The sequence below is a fragment of the Lampetra fluviatilis genome, chromosome 19, assembly GCF_964198595.1.
Source record: "Lampetra fluviatilis chromosome 19, kcLamFluv1.1, whole genome shotgun sequence".
Classification (NCBI taxonomy): domain Eukaryota; kingdom Metazoa; phylum Chordata; class Hyperoartia; order Petromyzontiformes; family Petromyzontidae; genus Lampetra; species Lampetra fluviatilis.
The window spans coordinates 9,739,460-9,759,367 of NC_136293.1; the positions used below are offsets into that span (position 1 = coordinate 9,739,460).

General features: G+C 46.7%; 2 protein-coding genes across 10 annotated transcripts in view; both read left to right on the plus strand.

Annotated features, from left to right (window-relative positions):
- Positions 1–9,168, plus strand: part of TMEM131 (transmembrane protein 131) — a 108,788-nt gene extending 99,620 nt beyond the window's left edge. The window contains exons 34-41 of one of the 2 annotated variants that reach the window (XM_078864997.1): positions 318–475; positions 1,343–1,576; positions 2,300–2,450; positions 3,465–3,598; positions 4,304–4,430; positions 4,546–4,649; positions 5,469–5,758; positions 7,066–9,168. In XM_078864997.1, the coding sequence (XP_078721123.1) occupies positions 318–475; positions 1,343–1,576; positions 2,300–2,450; positions 3,465–3,598; positions 4,304–4,430; positions 4,546–4,649; positions 5,469–5,758; positions 7,066–7,521 (1,654 nt within the window). In that variant the 3' untranslated portion in view covers positions 7,522–9,168. The remainder of the gene's footprint in view (positions 1–317; positions 476–1,342; positions 1,577–2,299; positions 2,451–3,464; positions 3,599–4,303; positions 4,431–4,545; positions 4,650–5,468; positions 5,759–7,065) is intronic. The other variant, XM_078864998.1, reaches the window with a different exon arrangement.
- A 1,145-nt stretch (positions 9,169–10,313) lies between these two features.
- LOC144937636 (inositol polyphosphate-4-phosphatase type I A-like) overlaps positions 10,314–19,908 on the plus strand; it is a 58,113-nt gene continuing 48,518 nt past the window's right edge. For 2 of the 8 annotated variants that reach the window (XM_078865000.1, XM_078865006.1), the window contains exons 1-2: positions 10,314–10,619; positions 14,941–15,091. The gene's annotated coding sequence lies outside the window, so the exon portion shown is untranslated. The other 6 variants (XM_078865002.1, XM_078865007.1, XM_078865003.1 and 3 more) reach the window with 5 other exon arrangements.

The following is a 19,908-nucleotide window of genomic DNA, read 5'->3' on the forward strand; positions in this document are numbered from 1 at the left end:
CCGCTCCTGGGCAATGTTGCCAATGTGGCTTTTCCCATGGAAGTAATTTGCGAGTAATATTTAAAATTTGGCAAAATTCGGACTGGGACACCCGACACATGTGGTCTACTATTTCTCGAATAACGTCACATGATCTTTAACGTCCACTGTGAAACAGACTGCATGTAATGTATTCAACGTTAATACACTCGCAGTATTAACCAGGGTAGCCACCTGCCTCTGAAACAAGCAGCGAACGCGCGAGCACGCGGCGGTGTGTGATGTCTAATTGTTTATTAACGAAATACTGAATGCATGCGTGGTTGATGTGTGCCCAGCTCCCTGGAGCTGCCCTACACGACGCAGTTTGAGCAGCGGCAGCGCAGGAAGGATTCGTCAGGTTTCTCCAGCAAGCCAGGCAGTGCCTCCTCCCTCAAGGCCGACGTGAACCCTCGCAACAGCAAGCATGGCGGCTTCGCCAAACAGCGCGGCAAAGGTTCTTGTGCGCACACGTAAAACACACACACACAACAAAGACAAAGATCCCCCCCACCGTATAGCCTTCAACAGACTGTAGGAGCAAGTGCCGTCGGCGAGCATCTATGAATGCCGGCAACGGTACATGAGGGGGTCGGTTGACCTCGGGGAGGCCTAGGACTGGTTCAGATAATCGTCACCGCTGTTCACCGTGAGCGGGAATCGAACTCGGATCGCACTGCAGCGCGCTAACCGCTACACACACACATGTGAATACACAGGCACAAACAACTCAGACATGGGTGCAACACGCATGCAGTTATGCACACACAACACAGGAATGAACACATGCACACATACAACACGAATAAACATGCACAAACTCACACTCAGTTTGCGTGTGTCTATGCACACGCACACACACGTATACCCCTACGCCATGTGACAGTAGATGATGAGAAGGTACACCATCTAGTTGGAGAAAAGTCAGGAGTAATTTTGTGATGACATTCCAGAAGCCGTTCTCTGACGTGGGACGATGCTATTCTTTCTGCAAGAGCTCTAAATGGATATTCATTCAATCCTAAGATACGTAACACCGATGGCATAGTTGGTATATAATTCAGGGAGAAAACACAGTTATAAAACGAACCAATATTCTTTTCATTTTCTTGCATGATTTGGTGCTGTTGTCAGCATGTATTCTGATCTATGTATGTGGAACTTATTTTCCACTGTACGTAGCCAACCGCGCGAATCGGGAGGTGCGGGGGAGAGACAACAAGCCAAACACAAAAAGCAGTTCTAAAGAACTATGCATCGGCGGTGCAGGCCAGATGGTGCCGAGCGTCACAAAACGATTGTGTACATGAATTCCCACGTGCAGGAAGCGGCGGTCCGATGGGTGCCCGCGGCAGCTTTGGCCTGAGCACGGTGGGCACAGACAGAGGTGGCGGCGGCGGCAATGGCAGCGGTGGTGGCAAGACCTCCCCGGCGTTCGCGTCGGATCCCGAGAGCAGCGGCACGGCGAGCCGGACCAACAGCAGTTCGGAGGGGGAGAAGGACCATTCCCCTCCGCCCGAGTGGGACCTCCCATCCATGGCGGGCAAAGCCAGCAGCTGTAAGTCCGTGCGCCGCCCTCGTTGGTCGCGTCACTCGTCCGTTTTGCGAATTTTATCTGTCGCCAACAACAATCAAAAATCTAAAAGGGCCGTTTTGCGTCGGTTAAATGCCACGGCTACAAAGTTGCCGGATAAATTAACCAGGAAGGATTGCACGGTGACTCAGTTGGTAGAGGAACGGTGTAGGTAGCCAACCGTGCACCTCCGATTAGTACGGATGGCTACTTAAGGTGCGAAATAAGTTCAACGTGCATACAAATCATCCTGCGTATATTATCAGGGTTGTGCTGCCGAGCTCTGTGATGTTTCTTTCGGGTTGTGCCGTGTGTTGTTTGGCACGTGGTACAACCCAAAAACCCATGGGAGAGCTATAGAGGATCATATCCTGGCAAGTGTCACCTATGCCCATCATCCCACAGGGGTTGATAAAGTATTCAAGTTAGTACCACCTGGTGAACTTGGTAGACAGTCAGAAGTGGTTTTTCTATGGAAATGCCGGTCACCATCATGGGATCGTGAAATTTTCACCACCGGCTCAATGGAGGTTAGCACCATTCAATGCTCCATTGGTGAACGGAGACACGCGGCCACTTTAGGAATTAATTAACTGATAATTGTCTTGTAATGTTGGCGTGCATTATATGCGAATGAAGTTATGCAGAGTACAGATGTGTGCGTTGTTGTTCCATCCTAAAATGATTACCGTGCCGTTTTGTTACCAGCCACGGACAGCCTTCACCAGCTCTCCCTGCAAACGCTCAACGCCGAACCGCTTCTCAACAGGCATTCTCGCGGGTCACCCGTATCGGGTCCTTCCTCGCCAGCACCAACTCAGCAGGGGGCCAGTTACAGCAGCGTTGTCGCGAGCAACGGGTATGGAAAAGTTTGTATAGTCAGTCGGTCATAGACGTGGATAAGCATTGCTCGACGAAGTGCAGTCAAGGCACTTTACCTTGATGAAGACAGATGTAGACGCGGCATGAGATTAAATAATAAAAAGTGTGCTTCTGGGCTGCGGCAGAAGTGTAAAAATATTGACCTGTAACTTCCATAATACAGTTGTTGTTTTTTTGTTAAATCGCGTAAATATAAATGTTGTGGATTTTATCTCCAACAAACCCCTGTGCTGTACTTGTAACGAATTGGCACGTTCTGTTTAGTGACAAACCTTACTAATTGGCTGTGTCGGGTGGTGGCGGGTTCAACGACACATTTATATTTATGCGATCTAACCCACGAAAAATAAACCTGTATTATGGATATTAGTCGCAAAAGCCTACGTGTTAAACTGACCTCTAACTTAGTTTAACACGTAGGCTTTCGCGACCAATATTATTCATAATCAACGTTTTTGGGTTTAGATCGCTTTATTTATAAATATATCGTAACCCTCCACCACCCGACACGGCCAATCAGCAAAAAAAGTGTCACTTTGACAAAAGACAAATAGTTCACTGCTTTAGCCCACCGGTGTGTTGAAGCGTGAAACCACAAGATTTTCAATTTTTGAGTACGACGTTTCGCTGGTAATTGCATCCACCATCATCGGGCAATTCGCCAGAATGGTGAGGCTCTGCTGTGTCTCCCGTTCTTATATAGAGCAGCAGCAGCAGGGTGACGTCATCATTAACTCATCAGGTGCAACGATTTGAGGCGGATGGGGGGGGGTTATTGTAATTGTATACTAGATTAGTAATCAGGCAGTTGTTATGGATAAGGCCACTGCCAAAACTAGTCGGGATAGGCGAGTCTCAGGCCAGCATTTTTTGCTTCTCTAATGCCACAAGGTAGCACACGTAATCGCTTGACATTGATGTTGAAGACGCGAGGGAGGGGGGGGGGCACTTTTTGTCGCGCTCACTCGCGTAATTTTCGTTTCGTCCGCAGTGACGTCGGAATGAAGCCAAATGGCAGCGCAGGGCACGCTGTGAAGGGGAAGTTGACGAAAGCTACTTCTCTTCCTGGGAGGAACGGAAACCCCACGTTTGCCGCTGTTGCTGCTGGACACGAGAAGATGATTGGTAACGCTAATTCCCAACCTGTGCCCTCTTTCTTCTATATTGCATTATTATCTCCGGACATTAAAGCGAAATTTCACCGATCGATTTTAACAAATAAACGATAACGAATGTTGATGTTGCTCTTATTCTACGTGTCACCTACATACATTGGATATCATCATCAGACGTGGTCAATCCACCCCCCAAGCCGTCGCTCATGGTTTTACTATTCAACGATCCATCTTGTACCCACACCGCACAAGATTATCTCTTCATTGGACGTCCACTTTTCCTCTTTTGGTGGCCGCTCCGCTGTTAGTTCTGACCATGGCTCCATCATTCTTTCCAGCGACGTGCGCTGACCAACCACACTTGTTTTTCTTCACGGTAAATGTTATGCGGCTTAATTTGTGTTTCCTCTCTCACCCGTGTGTTCCTCTCTTCGTCTCTCGGTGTAATTCCAAGCGTGCGCCTCCGTGCTCACTTTTAAATTGGATTATGGAGGCACTAAATTAGATGGAATATTATTTTCACATGCTAAATTAAGTGTTCACCTTAACCTTAGGCAGGTTTGTCCTATATCGTTCAGTATAAATGCACCTTTGCATTGGTAGCACAGTCACCTGGGTTAGCGACACATTATACGCGTTTTTTAAAGGGGAGAATTGTATGTGGGGCTCCTGTTTGCTGTTCCTAACCGATGTTCTGCGTGTTGTGTCATGTCAGCAGCTCCACTGGCTGACCCCAGGAAGGCTGTGCTAGAGAAGTCCAACTCCACAGGCAGCCTGATGCTGGAGGAGCCCTGTGGCTTGGTAGAGCCTGCCGTTCCCAGGGATGAAGTGCTGCCCAGCAGGTACGCCCGCTTTGCATCGAAAGGGAGTAGGTAAGCTCGTCAAATTGTTCTCTCTCGTGTGCGCGTGACGTGCCAGCGTGTCTCTAACGTGTCCCCTCCCCGCCCCCGCGTGCAGTGTGAACGCGTACAGGGCCAGTGTGTTCACTCAGTCGCCCCCTTACACTCCGCCGCTCACCTTCTCCGCCTTCGGACCTTCCAACTCATTCGACCTCAGTGGAGGTACTGCTCCAAGCAACCCCCCGTTGTCCCCCCTGCCTCTTGGCGTTCTTCAGCTATGATTAACACAAAATAGTCATTAGCATTGTTGAGGAGAGGATAAGGTCACACGATCAACAAGGAGAGGATAAGGTCACACGATCAACAAGGACACAATACATCGCCATCGTATATCTGTCCTTCCACAAGGCCTTCTGGGAGTTGATAATTTTAGCAGCATTGGTTAAATGCAAGCAAACTCTGGACTGGTTTTTACATACATTGTCTCATCAACAGTCGGGCTTGCCTTGACCCATTACTGGTAAACTGCCAGATGTTACAGAAACATCTTCTAAACCTCAAGGTTTCTCTGGAGCTCCGTTGAGCGAAAGCGCACCCCCAGCAATGGCGTGAGCAAGCAATTTCATAGTAGTAGGTTTTTACCCTTTCAACTGGTACAACAACTGACACCTTTATACAAGGCATCATGTTTGCAATAACCACAACACAAGCAGTCAAAATGGCATCATCTGGTCCAACACCAATGGAGACTAGGCTCTAAGAAAAGCTGTCTCGGGTGTGGACCAATCAACTTCAAGGACCGTGCATATCATTATCATCATCAGAGTTGTTTCTTTTGGTTTGCATTTTGACTGCTTGTGTTGTGGTTATTGCAAACATGATGCCTTGTATAAAGGTGTCAGTTTTTGTACCAGTTGAAAGGGTAAAAACCTATTACTATATTTTGCCACTGGTAAAGGAGGTCTCATAGTGTACAAGCAATTTCATGCCTACACCTATACTCGTGTGATAACGTGTGTGTGTGTGTGCGTTTCCCAAAAGTGTTGGGCCGCTCTCGCTCCGGATCGGGCCCCCAAAACTCCGTGGGCAGCATCGGCAGCGGCCTGGCCGTGTGGGCCGCCAATTACAACTGCGGTCCGTCCGGCGGCGACGGGAGCTCCCCGCCGGCCTCGGTGGCTCCCCCAGCCGTGATGTCCGCCCCGCCGTGCTCAGCCCCGTCCTCACGATGCTCGTCGGCCTCTCCGTGGAGCGTCCTGATGGCCGACTCGCGTCCCTCCCAGGGGGGGATGTGGTCAACTGGGCCTTCCTCGCCCACCAGCCCCACCAGCTCAGTGAGTCCCGCGGCAGAGAAGGTTTTTCGTACGTGTGAAGATCGAGTTTGCTTCTTATAGGGTGCTTGCTTAAATGACCCGGAAATGCAAGCAATACCCTGCTGCAGTCCAGCCGCGGTTCTGACCCGGAGTAGCTGTCCCCACGCGACGCAATCAGCGCCGCCTGCAAATGGGTGTTAGTCTGCCAGTTCTGGGCGATGTTGCTTGTGTGTTTTACAAATTCGGGCCATGACACCAACATACGTGGTCAACTCTTTTTTTTATTTCACAGGATCTTTAGACACCCCACAGTGAAGCAGACGGCATGTATTTTTTTTATTAACCAGGGCGGTCACTGGGTTCGAACGGTGACTCTGCAACAAGCGCGCAAACGTGTTACCGCTCGGTCATTTCAAGTGGGCAGATCTCACAAAGGGGAGCTCGGAATACAATCGATAATCGATTATCCAGCGGCTTCGGGGGGGGGGAGGGGGGATGCCGGATTTTTAAGAACACCGGATGGATAATCACTCATTATTTAAAATAGCTTATTTTTGCATGACATTTTTGTATGACGTGTTTTTAGGTGTTGCTATATGTTTTTGGTATTCTTCTGTGCATCTCGTGATCTAGGTTCAAATTCAAATCTTGGCTTCTCAGTGACTCGACCGGTAGTGACAGCATGTTCATGTGCTCATCGTCACAGTATTAAATAAATTGGACATTTCAGTGAAACTAATTGCATCTGTCTTGGAGATATAACATACAACTGGCTCCAAAAAAAGGGTACGGTACTTTTTAAGACTCTAAACTTTACCGGCTAACCTTAAGGAGAAGCGAGTGTGTCCCATCGTGCCTGTAATTAAAATTTTATTTCTCAATTACGCACGCATGATTGGCCCAAAAATTAAACCACACACATAAGAGCACAATGCTCACAAGGGAAGAAAGCCAATTGTGCTTTGCAGGCCATGAGGCTTTTGCTGTAAAATGTACTTGTTGTATAGCTCTTTGATGTGTCATCAGGTTGTACGCATGTTGTTCCGCATGGTCTGATGTGTCGCTTGCACGTCCTGAGAGTTTCAAGATATGGTCCTGAAGAAACTGAAGAAGCTCCCAGCTCATGGAGCGAAATGTTGAACATCATGCCAAACAACACACAGTACAACCTAGAAACACATCGGACAGCTGTACGGAACAATCACGAATACATTGTAGTTGACCTCCGCGTAACGCAGAAGTTCAGAACTTCTGAAGTGTTTTCCCGAGTGAAACCTACCGAGCTGTACAATAACCCACGTGCCTGTGTGTTTACCCCTACCCCAAAGCCACTGCTGATGGGCGCATCCAACAACATGTGGACTCACCCTTTCGGCTCCATCTGGTCGACTCCGGGCGACACCGGCCTCACGCTCAGCGTTTCCACCGCGCCTGGCCACCACCCGACGTCGCCCTCGTCTCATCCGTCCGTCATGGCCCCACCGCCGCCCGGCTCCGCCCTCCCGCTGTCGCTGTCGCTGCAGGCCTCCTCGTCAAACTCCTCGTCCTCGTCAAACTCCTCGTCGTCGTCCTCTCCGTTCGCCGGCCACCCTGGCTGCCAGTCGGGCATCGTGGGTCGCGGCGCCGGCGATCGCTTGGTTCCGGCCCCTCACCCGGCTCACGGAGATGCGCCGCTGGCGCCGTTCAACCCGTTTGGGTGCAGTGGCCTGGATAACATCTGGAGGCCCGGCCCTCCTCCTCCGGCCGCTCAGCGCCGCTCCCCATGGGAGCTTCCCGACGCCTAACCGATATTTCACTGTGTCCATGAGCACTTTAACGAGCATCGTCGTGGGAACCGATCACGAATTGTGGGTTTTTTTTGTTTTTTTAAAAAAGGTGTTTCAGAGTGATTAAGGGAAATTGTTACATTGTGTTGAAATGGAAATCCCGCTAGATTTCCAAAAACAAAGTTTGTTTATTTTATTTTTACCTTTTGGATGTTGAAATTATATCCGACAGTTTAAAGGTATTTTGTTGTTTTTAAACTTATTGGGATATTTCACTTTGTAAGAAGGACAGACAAACAACTTGAGCAAATTTAACATATAATAGCATAGGAAGGTAACATGACACAGGAAGCTTAACAACATGTCAAATTAAAGATGTTGACATGACCGCAATGTGATTATGAGGTATACAGTATACATGAGTATGCCCAAAGCACTCACTTATCTCTAACCCGCAGCTAAATAATACCTCAGGGGTCTCTGTTTGGAAGTATATTGGGTTTGTGATCGGTTGCCATGACGATAGGCTGTTAATGACACACACGACGACGATGATGATTTCTGCTAACTGCTCTTTTTCCTCATCTTGCTCTCTTCTTCCCGCTCTGTCAGCTTCACCTGCCGACCTCTGCACTGCTGCACATGGCCTTGATCTCTGATGAGACGGTAGATTTATCAAGCGCCTAATTTTTCCGGAATAAATGAGAGGAAGCAAAGCAAACGACACCGCACGCACCTAAGCCAAATACTTGTTGATGAGATTATACGATGAAACGGGAGTAAAAAAAAAGCATTTGGTGGTGCAGATTCAGATGTAGACCGGTTATAGTCGGGGTGTTGGAACTGTGATGACAACATGGTTTACAAGACCCGGCTTGTGTCCGCCCGCTCGAGTTGGCATTGTTGAGCGGGTGGTGACGAGAGGTACGGCACACATATTATTTTTATTCTTATTGTTATTATTATGCCACATCTGTGAGAGGCAATTGACGTGACTAAGCCATCAGACCGTCGGAGACACCTTTCAGTATTACGCTGTCCGGGAACTGACATCGAGGTGGGAGGAAATGGAATTCCCAATTGTTCACGGTTCCCTCGTTTTTAATCAACCCTGAGCTGGTGAAAGCGACAGTGATGTCGATGTTGGTAATAAATAACATCCCTTATTTTTTACGTAAATAACAATGCAGCATAAGGATACAAGCATAATTGGAATTAAATGTTTCCAAAGTTTCACAGTTCCCAAGTTCGTAGAGGTGGTTGTAATTTCCTCATGAGTTCCCTCACGAAAAACGGGAAATGGATTTATGGGTTGCCCTGTTCAAATGCAAGCTAACACACCACCGCTTTCGAAAATTTGAGGCAGTGGCCCAAACAGGGTTCTTTAAAAAAAAATTTGAAATAAAGTTAATGTGTTGATGACATCTTTAAGAAACAAGACAAAAGTTGTAACAAACGCCAACGTTTTGGGTGATAATGCGTCTTGTTTTGGAAGAGGAAGGTGTGCCACCGCCGCCGTCGCAAAGCTAAATGATGGCAAGGCCCCTTCCCTTTGCGTTCCATCGCCAAGCACAAAATGGCATTTGACTTTCCCGCCATTTTTTGTCGAATTACTTTCTTTGGGTTGCACTTCTATTCCTTTTTTTGAAAATAAACCTTTTTCCAAAAAATGCAAATGTGTCCAACCCCGTGTTTTCTCTGGCCACGCGTGCGGTGCGTTTCATAAGCTGATCACAAATTGTCGCTGCCGATCCGAGGAAAAAAAAACAAGTCTGTAGCATCACAGTACCCGCTAATCTTTATTCATAGACCAGACTTTGTCCATTCACACACCTTGGATTTCAATTATATTATCAATGGAAGTCACTGGATCGGGTATCGGATGATACATTTTGGATGAGGGACTGGTTCCCAAGACTCATTTCCTTGCCAAGAACCTGCAGAGAGAATCGATTCATATTCTTGGTTCTTTCGGTAAAGTCACGTAGCAGGGAAATAATAACAAAATTAAATTATCACGACGTTTCGATTGCAACACAAGCAATCATCATCAGGTGTGAAAACCACAGCAAGAAAATTTACCCAAAGAACCAAGAATATGAATCCCTGCAGTCACGAAAGCTTTAAATCGAAATTTTGAATCGACTCGGTTATTTTAAGAGTACACACAAAGAAAGGGTCACTTAAAAAACGAAACTATTGAAAACAAAAATTATTTTCCGAGGTAAAGCCCACAGCTCTGTTTCAGAAGTTACCTGGCCACATGGTAAGTGGGCCGTATCTGGTCAAAATAAAAAATAAATTTGTTTGGTTTTGGAAAGGTCAACGAGCAGTAGCTTATGTGGAAATGTATAGCAGCCAATTACTCTAAACGTGGAGGGGAAAAACCGGAGAAAAATCCATGCGACCACAGGGAGAACATACAAACTCCAAATCCACTAATCAGGTCAGTAGATGAACACTGTACGGGGGTCGGAATCGAATCCACGACCTTTTGCATGCCAGGCGAGGGAGATGACATTTTGCCACCGTGGTGAGCTGATATTGAAAATAAGTTGCCCGTTTTTTTCCAATGTATAATTGCAGCACTCATATGCGGGCAGTGGAAATGGGAGGGTAAAATAAATAGCAATGGGTGAACGACAGGCTAAAGGCGTCTCTCGCAAAGACTATCACTGCAATGTGCTCGCCGCGTGTGCGTCCAAATCGTGTTAAAGACCCAAGAAGGCTCGCCATATCATCATCATCAATGTCACACAGCGATGGTCTTAGTCTCTTGTGTTCTGACACCCACTTGGATTACTGTGCTGGCCCCCGAGTGTTGTAATTGATGCGCTCTCCCCGTGTTTGGGGCTGGTGACGCACGAGGACACACACACACGAACAGAATAGCTGTGCACACATTCGCCCACACACACACGTGCGTGCGTTAATACGCATGCACAATTCAGCAGCCAACGAGCCCTGGGCGAGAAGCGGCATCTCAACCCTGTGGATACCTCCCTTCGGATCTTCAACAGCCCGCCATCTGTGCAAGAAGGGAAGCCACGACAGGGGGGAGGAAGAGGAGGATGAGAAAATCTCAACAGAGCCAGCACACTCATGCATAGATACAGGTGTGGTATATACACACACGCAGCTGTCCACGCTGATCAATGCGGGCGCGTGGACATGCTGGTCACGTACATTTAGTGCACAGAGTTGTGTACAGTGGGCACGTTGTAAAGGCTTAATGATGGGCACGTTTAGTGTAGTTACTGATGCGTTTGGCCGTACTTTGATGTTACACGCTGCCGTGGTGATGGCAGTTACTGCAGGTATGTATTCACATGCTGATGAGATGGAGACACGACAACAGAGAAAGGCATGGAGACAACACGGAGGCTCTCTCTGTGCTAGATACAGACTGCCACACACGTGGACTTGGGCACGTTCACAGACGCACATACACAACAGGACACCAAACACAGCTTAACACAGACAAAGACCCCCCGTGTAGCCTGGACAGACTGTAGGGGCAAGTGCTGTTAGCGAGCACCTGAAGGCCGGCATGGCACACGAGGAAGTGGGTGGCCAGCACCACGCCCGGCCGCCTTTGTCTCCCCAGTTGCGATGTTTACACACCGCACCAGGTACTCATTTGAGGCTGAGTCGACCTAGGGGAGGCCCAAGACCGGTTCAGATAATCGTCACCGGTGTTGTCCGTGAGCGTGAATCGAACTCGGGTCCTCCAGGTTCGTGGCGCAGCGTAGCGCTAAACCACTACACCACCGCTCCCCATACACAGACACACATACACACAAAGACACAGAGAGAGACACAGAGACACACAGACACAGAGAGAGAGACACACACACACAGAGACACACAGAGACACGCACACAGAGACACACAGAGAGACACACAGACACACAAACAGAGACACAGATCACACCAGCGACTCGTACTTTATTTTGGGTGAGGCCACGATCTGGCTAATTGGTGACGATGTTCATGAGGTGCCTATTTAAGAGGCTGCTGGTTCGTGTCCAGGTGACAGATATTCCGACTTACCGGATCTTGAGAATTGATCTTCAACTTACCGGGTGACTGATCTGACAATGATGATGATGATTGTAATAATGATACTTGTGGCACGTTAAACTGCTGCGCTTGTGGCAATTCAATTTGTTTGGGCGATGTCTTTCGACAAAGAATGGACCCCCAGACAATTATGTGGCCTAACCTGAACCTCAATTATGAATCCTGATTGATATTGGCTGTTAAAAACCTACGCGTTTATACACACTAATACTGTGTACACATGGACACATTCATATACACGCACTGACACACACAAGACAGACGCAACTACCACTCCCCATAGACACAAAGACAGCAAATCACAGACACACACACAACCGCGATTCGCCACCAAGTGGCGGTAACGTCACCACGACGCTTGTGCCAGGCCATGTGCACCTTGAGACCACGTGAAGTGTCGAACGCCCGCTGGCAGGAGGTCACGGGGCAGACCCAGGTGCCACGGGTCGACTGACTGAGATGACCGAGATGACTGGCTGATGCACCCACCTGTGCCCCCTACTGTGCCAACTTGCTGTGCTTTAGCCACCCAGCGCTCCGCTCGTTGTTGTGAGCGTCGCTCCTCCGCCCTCCGTTGTTGTTGGAGGGCGACTGCCTCCAACTGCCCAGTAGCGTCCTTCACGAGCCTCCTCCACAGAGGCCGATCTTGACACCGCTGGTACCAGTCATCGGCAAGTCCACTCAGCTCCACATCTTCATGTACCACATCACTCCATCTCTTCTCTAGCCCGTGTCGCGCCCGTTTAGCCCCCTCGATCCGGCCGAACAAAAGCGGTGACTGGGCATGCGGTGGCTGGGGCATGCAGGCTACCTGACCCAGCCAACGCAGCCTTGGCTGCCGGAGGAGCTCACCGATGCCCAGATCTTTCTCGGATTTGTGAGCTCCTCACACAATCAGCCTGGTTAAACCCAGAATTGATCGTAGGCAGGCCAGCCTAAATGTTTCCAATCTGCGAAGATGCTCTATTAGGGGGGTCCACGTTTCAGCCAGGGTCTCTGAGGAGGTCTGGACCGAGTACCTAAAGCAGCCATTGTAGCTGCATAAGTCACAGTCCTAAACCTCGCCAATTTACCCTCGACATCAGGAGGAGTGGGGGACGATGCCAACCCCAGCTGCAAGCAATGATGAAATTCTCGCTTGCAACTTTCATCAGCTAGCTGAGACCAGGCCACTATGGGTTTGAATGGGGTCCTGGGTGTACACCCACCACCGGAGTGGAAGAATGGCAGGCGCATCTTACAGATGACAAGTCGATGGTCAAAGGGCAGATCAGCTCCACGGTAAGTACTGGTGTCAAGGACATGGGCTCGCATCCGCTGTTCCGTCACTATGTAGTCCAGCAGATGTTCTTGCTTGGACCCGGCATGCATCCATGATGTTGTTTGGATGCGCCGATGCCGGAACAGGATACGCACAGACACACACACATTGAAAAATGCAAGACAGCCACACACACACACAGAGAGACCTTGGCCATGCTGTGGCGGGTGGGGTAGATGATCATCAGGTAAGAAGACGGCAAGAGAGTGAACAATGCAAGTGATGGAAGGGGGTGGTGGGGGGGTTTAAAGACTTTCGGCTGTTTGCCAAACGTCTCACGCTCAACGCCGCACCAATCTGGGCCCACGGAACCATCCGTTGAGCATTTGTAACGACAATTTAGTGTCATTTTGTAACGACAATTCAGTGTCATTTTGTAACGACAATTTAGTGTCATTTTGTAACGACAATTTAGTGTCATTTTGTAACGACAATTTAGTGTCATTTTGTAACGACAATTTAGTGTCATTTTGTAACGACAATTTAGTGTCATTTTGTAACGACAATTTAGTGTCATTTTGTAACGACAATTTAGTGTCATTTTGTAACGACAATTTAGTGGCATTTTGTAACAACAATTTAGTGGCATTTTGTAACGACAATTTAGTGTCATTTTGTAACGACAATGTAGTGTCATTTTGTAACGACAATTTAGTGGCATTTTGTAACGACAATTTAGTGGCATTTTGTAACGACAATTTAGTGTCATTTTGTAACGACAATTTAGTGTCATTTTGTAACGACAATTTAGTGGCATTTTGTAACGACAATTTAGTGTCATTTTGTAACGACAATTTAGTGTCATTTTGTAACGACAATTTAGTGTCATTTTGTAACAACAATTTAGTGGCATTTTGTAACGACAATTTAGTGTCATTTTGTAACGACAATTTAGTGTCATTTTGTAACGACAATTTAGTGTCATTTTGTAACGACAATTTAGTGGCATTTTGTAACGACAATTTAGTGTCATTTTGTAACGACAATTTAGTGTCATTTTGTAACGACAATTTAGTGTCATTTTGTAACAACAATTTAGTGTCATTTTGTAACGACAATTTAGTGTCATTTTGTAACGACAATTTAGTGTCATTTTGTAACGACAATTTAGTGTCATTTTGTAACGACAATTTAGTGGCATTTTGTAACGACAATTTAGTGTCATTTTGTAACAACAATTTAGTGGCATTTTGTAACGACAATTTAGTGTCATTTTGTAACGACAATTTAGTGTCATTTTGTAACGACAATTTAGTGTCATTTTGTAACAACAATTTAGTGGCTTTTTGTAACGACAATTTAGTGTCATTTTGTAACGACAATTTAGTGTCATTTTGTAACGACAATTTAGTGTCATTTTGTAACGACAATTTAGTGGCATTTTGTAACGACAATTTAGTGTCATTTTGTAACGACAATTTAGTGTCATTTTGTAACGACAATTTAGTGTCATTTTGTAACAACAATTTAGTGGCATTTTGTAACGACAATTTAGTGTCATTTTGTAACGACAATTTAGTGTCATTTTGTAACGACAATTTAGTGGCATTTTGTAACGACAATTTAGTGTCATTTTGTAACGACAATTTAGTGGCATTTTGTAACGACAATTTAGTGTCATTTTGTAACGACAATTTAGTGTCATTTTGTAACGACAATTTAGTGTCATTTTGTAACGACAATTTAGTGTCATTTTGTAACGACAATTTAGTGTCATTTTGTAACGACAATTTAGTGGCATTTTGTAACGACAATTTAGTGGCATTTTGTAACAATTTAGTGTCATTTTGGAACGACAATTTAGTGTCATTTTGTAACGACAATTTAGTGTCATTTTGTAACGACAATTTAGTGTCATTTTGTAACGACAATTTAGTGTCATTTTGTAACGACAATTTAGTGGCATTTTGTAACGACAATTTAGTGGCATTTTGTAACGACAAATTAGTGTCATTTTGTAACGACAATTTAGTGTCATTTTGTAACGACCATTTAGTGTCATTTAAAAAAAAACGGGGTGGGGGGGGGCCCAGCGCGTTTGTGTTCGAGGCAGAAGAGGCCGGGTGACGACTGCTCAAGAACAAGAGACGAAGCAGCAGCCCACGAAGACGAAGCAGCCTCCTGCAGCACAGAACCACACGGGCGCTGTCGCAGCGAAGCAGCAGCAGGGCAAGCGAGCTCACGGTATACCGACCGGTGTGTGTGTGTGGTTCTTTCTAAATGCATCTCGTTTTAATGCGGGCACGACGAGATTGAAGTGAGAAGAATATAACCGGCACGTCTGTGGCTTTCTTATTTTAAACCCCCCATTGTAACGGGGTCGTCGGTAATAGGGCGGCACAAGGTGGTACGTATGGCATTGTGTGACGATACAATTATTGTAACAACATTACGCATCATCATCCTCATGTTGTGTGTGATGCTAGCACGGTGGTGGGGCGTGTCGGCTCGTATCGTACGTGGTAAAGCCGCTTCGTAAATCTGTAAACGGGAGTGCAATTTACACACTTGCCGTACTTAGCGTTTAAGCTGTTTGTTATTGACGACAAGTAATAATGTAATAATAATAATGTAATAAATATGTAGAATAGATGAAGGGCCTTGCCCTGGTCTAGGCCTCTCGTACACTTGCCTTGAACGCGTTCACTCTGCGTTATGCACAACGCTTGTGAGCGTGTGATTATTGTACACTGTGCACACACAGCACTGTGTGAAGATGTGTGAGTGTGTGTGTGTGTTTGTGTGTCGTCTTATACGTGGAGTTTGTCACGCTTCGTGTTGTGTAAACTCCCTCGCACGAGGTACAGTGCGTTGGACAGCAGCCGTACACATGGCAGCAGTCAATCTCTGTGTGTGTGTTGTGTGTGTGTGTATCGGTGTGTTGTATCTGTGTGTTGTGTGTTGTATCGGTGTGTGGTGTGTGTTGTATCTGTGTGTGTGTGTGTGTATCGGTGTGTTGTATCTGTGTGTGTGTTGTGTGTTGTATCGGTGTGTGGTGTGTGTTGTATCGGTGTGTGGTGTGTGTTGTATCTGTGTGTTGTGTGTGTTGTATCTGTGTGTTGTGTGTGTGTGTTGTATCTGTGTGTTGTGTGTGTGTGTTGTATCTGTGTGTTGTGTGTGTGTGTTGTATCTGTGTGTTCTGTGTGTGTGGTGTATCGGTGTGTTGTGTGTGTGTGTTGTATCTGTGTGTTCTGTGTGTGTGGTGTATCGGTGTGTTGTGTGTGTGTGTGTTGTATCTGTGTGTTGTGTGTGTTGTATCTGTGTGTTGTGTGTGTGTGTGTTGTATCTGTGTTGTGTGTGTGTTGTATCTGTGTGTTGTGTGTGTGTTGTATCGGTGTGTGTGTGTGTGTGTATTGTGTGTGTGTGTTGTATCGGTGTATTGTGTGTGTTGTATCTGTGTGTTGTGTGTGTGTGTTGTATCTGTGTGTTGTGTGTGTGTGTTGTATCGGTGTGTTGTGTGTGTTGTATCGGTGTGTGTGTGTATATTGTGTGTGTGTTGTATCGGTGTATTGTGTGTGTGTTGTGTGTGTGTTGTGTGTGTTGTATCGGTGTGTTCTGTGTGTGTGTGGTGTCGCTGTGTGTGTGTTGTATCGGTGTGTGTGTTGTATCGGTGTGTTCTGTGTGTGTGTGGTGTCGCTGTGTGTGTGTGTTGTATCGGTGTGTTCTGTGTGTGTGTGTGGTGTATCTGTGTGTTGTGTGTCTGTGTGTTGTATCTGTGTGTTGTGTTGTATCGGGGTGTCCTGTGTGTGTGTTGTATCGGTGTGTTGTATCTGTGTGTTCTGTGTGTGTGTGTTGGATCGGTGTATTCTGTGTGTGTGTTGTATCGGTGTGTTGTATCTGTGTGTTCTGTGTGTGTGTGTTGGATCGGTGTATTCTGTGTGTGTGTTGTATCGGGGTGTCCTGTGTGTGTGTTGTATCTGCGTGTTCTGTATTTTAAACAACGCTATACAGTAACCCCCACGACGACCGACACGGCAGGGAAAAGCCTTCATCCAGCAGTGGATTTATCAGGGCTTCTTGTTGATAACCTAATAGACGCTGAACAGTCTTTGCCTATTTTACAGGCAAATATTCAATCAGGCACACGTGCTGAATCTGACACATATGCTATCGTGTGCCCTGTTATTAGCTTACAGTGACGTTACTAATGTTGCTGAAAGCTTATTACCATCAGTAATCATTTAAATTATACATGCTGTCACTGGCTGGGGTCAGCTGATATTTAAGGCTCCCTTTGAGCGAATCTCAATACAGCAAGTGGTGTGAATAAGAAGCATTTATTTGGTTTATATTTTTAAAAAGCCTACAGTGAAATTAACTTGAATCACCATTGGAGCCTCATTTGCCAGTAAAAAATATGATAAATGCTTTTTTATTTTTTTATCTGGCAATTAAACTGACACCTTTTTTACAAGGAGTCATGTTTGCATAGACCACAATACCTGCAGCCATAACTCCTTGTAAGAAAGGTGTCAGTTTTGTTGCCAGATAGAAGGGTAAAAAACCTAACTTGAATCAGTTATTTAGAAATCCTTACCCAGGCAAGACTTGCCATGTCTTGAGGACTGTTTAAGGGAGTTATGGTTGAGATGTTCTATGATTCTTAATGCTTGTGGGAAAACAGAATATTTGGGGCTCTAGCTAAAGCCTACTGAATCCCAAATACAAATTTAAATGCCAATTCTAAGTCTAAACACGTCGGCTTTCGCGACCGATATCCATAATATAGGTTTTTTTGGGTTAGGTCGTGTAAATATAAATGTGTCATTAAACCCGCCACCACCAATTATTGCTCTCCAACACACCTGCCTGCTGAACTAGTCACGAATTGGCACGTTTTGTCGGGTGGTGGTGAGTTTAACGACACATTTATATTTACGTGATCTAAGCCAAAAAAACCTTCTTGTGGATCTAAGTCTAAAACTTCTAATAACAAGATGTAATGTGCAGTCATTTTTCGAATTAAAGCTTTCAACGTTTCGGCCACAACGCAAGCAGCCGTCCTCAGGTGAAGAACAGGTCTGTCGGAAAGACGCTGTCTGTTCTTCACCTGAGGACGGCTGCTTGCGTTGTGGCCGAAACGTGAGAATTATTTTATAATGTTTTATTTTTATTATTTTATTATTTCCCTTCTACGTGACTTTACCGAAAGAACCAAGAAGGTGCAGTCATTTGTCAAGCCACTGCTTGATGTGAAAGCCTCCCCACGTTGGGTTGATCAAGGGGGGGGGGCGGGTGGTGTGTGTAGGTCCGGGTGTTTGTGGTTCGTTCAGATCGTGCAAGTTCAAGGCAACCGGTTTAACAATGTAATCTTTCTACTAAAGTATTCAAAAATTAAATCCTTAATTTCTTAGCTTGTGAAACAATATACTCGACTCGGCTTTGCTGTGATTTTAAAGGGGACTGATTGGGAGGCACGGACCAACCGTTTTGGTTGTTTAAACTCACCTGAGGTTAAGTTTAATTTCTCAGAGCCATTACGGATGTTGTGATTTTGTGTTGTTTGGGGGTGAAGGCTGCGTGTTTAACCCTCTGGTCTCCTGCCAGTGATGCCAGCAACTCATCACAGCGACCTCAAAGTTGCACGTTGCCTGCTACGAATCGCTGTGGTGATGTCGCCGTCACTTACTGGCGAATAGCAGCGGCAGCTGTCGTCGTGTTAAATTTCGATTTAAAGCTTTCGTGACTGCAGGGATTCAAGAAGCTGTTGTCGTGTTGTTCAGTTACGCGTCTAGGAAGGAGGCACCCAGCTCCAGGGCCTCGGTATTATACTGGTAGGAACCTCCTGGTTACACCAGCCCACAGGGGATTATTGTGTCCGTCCGTCCGTCGTGCAGGGAGGGGCTGGGTGGGGAGGGAGGGGCTAGGTGGGGAGGGAGGGGCTGGGTGGGGAGGGGAGGGTGGGGAGGGGCTGGGTGGGGAGGGGCTGGGTGGGGAGGGGCTGGTCACCCCGTGGTGCCCTCATAAAACTCAACGTTTAACCTACTCACGCCGGCTTGTGCCCGCCCTCACAGTCGGCCATATTTGCGGAATACACCACGCCGCCGTTGACCCTGGCCATTGACCGAGCAACCCAACGTTCCTACCAGCTCCCTCCGCAGCAGGAATGTGTTTATATCAGTATTATCTGGCGCTCTGCCAGGACATTTGACTCTTTCATGCGAAACGAAATAATATCGACTGCGCTGGGTGAGTCACGCAGCAGCTGTCAATATAGTGAGGGCACGGAAAAAGCTCCGCATTTCATGGAGTCTAAGGGGCCGTCCATAAATGACGTCACGCACCTGGGGGGGGTCAGACATTTGTGACGATGTGTGACGATGGGGGGGGGGGGGGGTGAGGAAATGTGACGTCACATCAAAATGCGCAACCTTAAATAAATATAGACAACACGTTCTACTTAATTAAATATACTTTTTAATAAATGTTTTCTACATCATCAGAGTGCAGCGCCACATTAAATACGCACTACAATGACAATAGTTTAAAGCGATTTGAAGCATGTTTTATTTTTTTTGGGGGGGGGGGGGCAGAGCTTTGTGACGTCATATTTGAGGGGGGGTCTGACTTTGTGTGACGAGTTGGGGGGGTCCTAAATCGTCCAAAATCGCGTGACGTCATTTATGGACGACCCCTAAGGGCTCCCCCCCACCCAAGCGTGAACAAACTTCTAAGCCAGTGTTGGATGGTCCACATTACTTGTGGTGGAGACTCGTCTATCTGTGGGACAATCATTGTTGGCTTTCTGCAAAGTTTATTGTTGTCAGCCTATAACTTCACAATCATGGGCAAAGACCTCCCGCTATTTTCTTTCATTTTCTTCTGCGTTTTTGTTGAGTAGTGGCCCATGAATTATTTAATTTTATCTCACCCTCTTTCTGCTGTCCGTCTATCATCAGTTGTACTCATGATGTGGCTTTAGCTTATTTGGCTCACCATGGATGGATGTGGATGATGATGAGTACAGCCTTGGCAGGATTTGAACTCCATGTTGTTCCAAT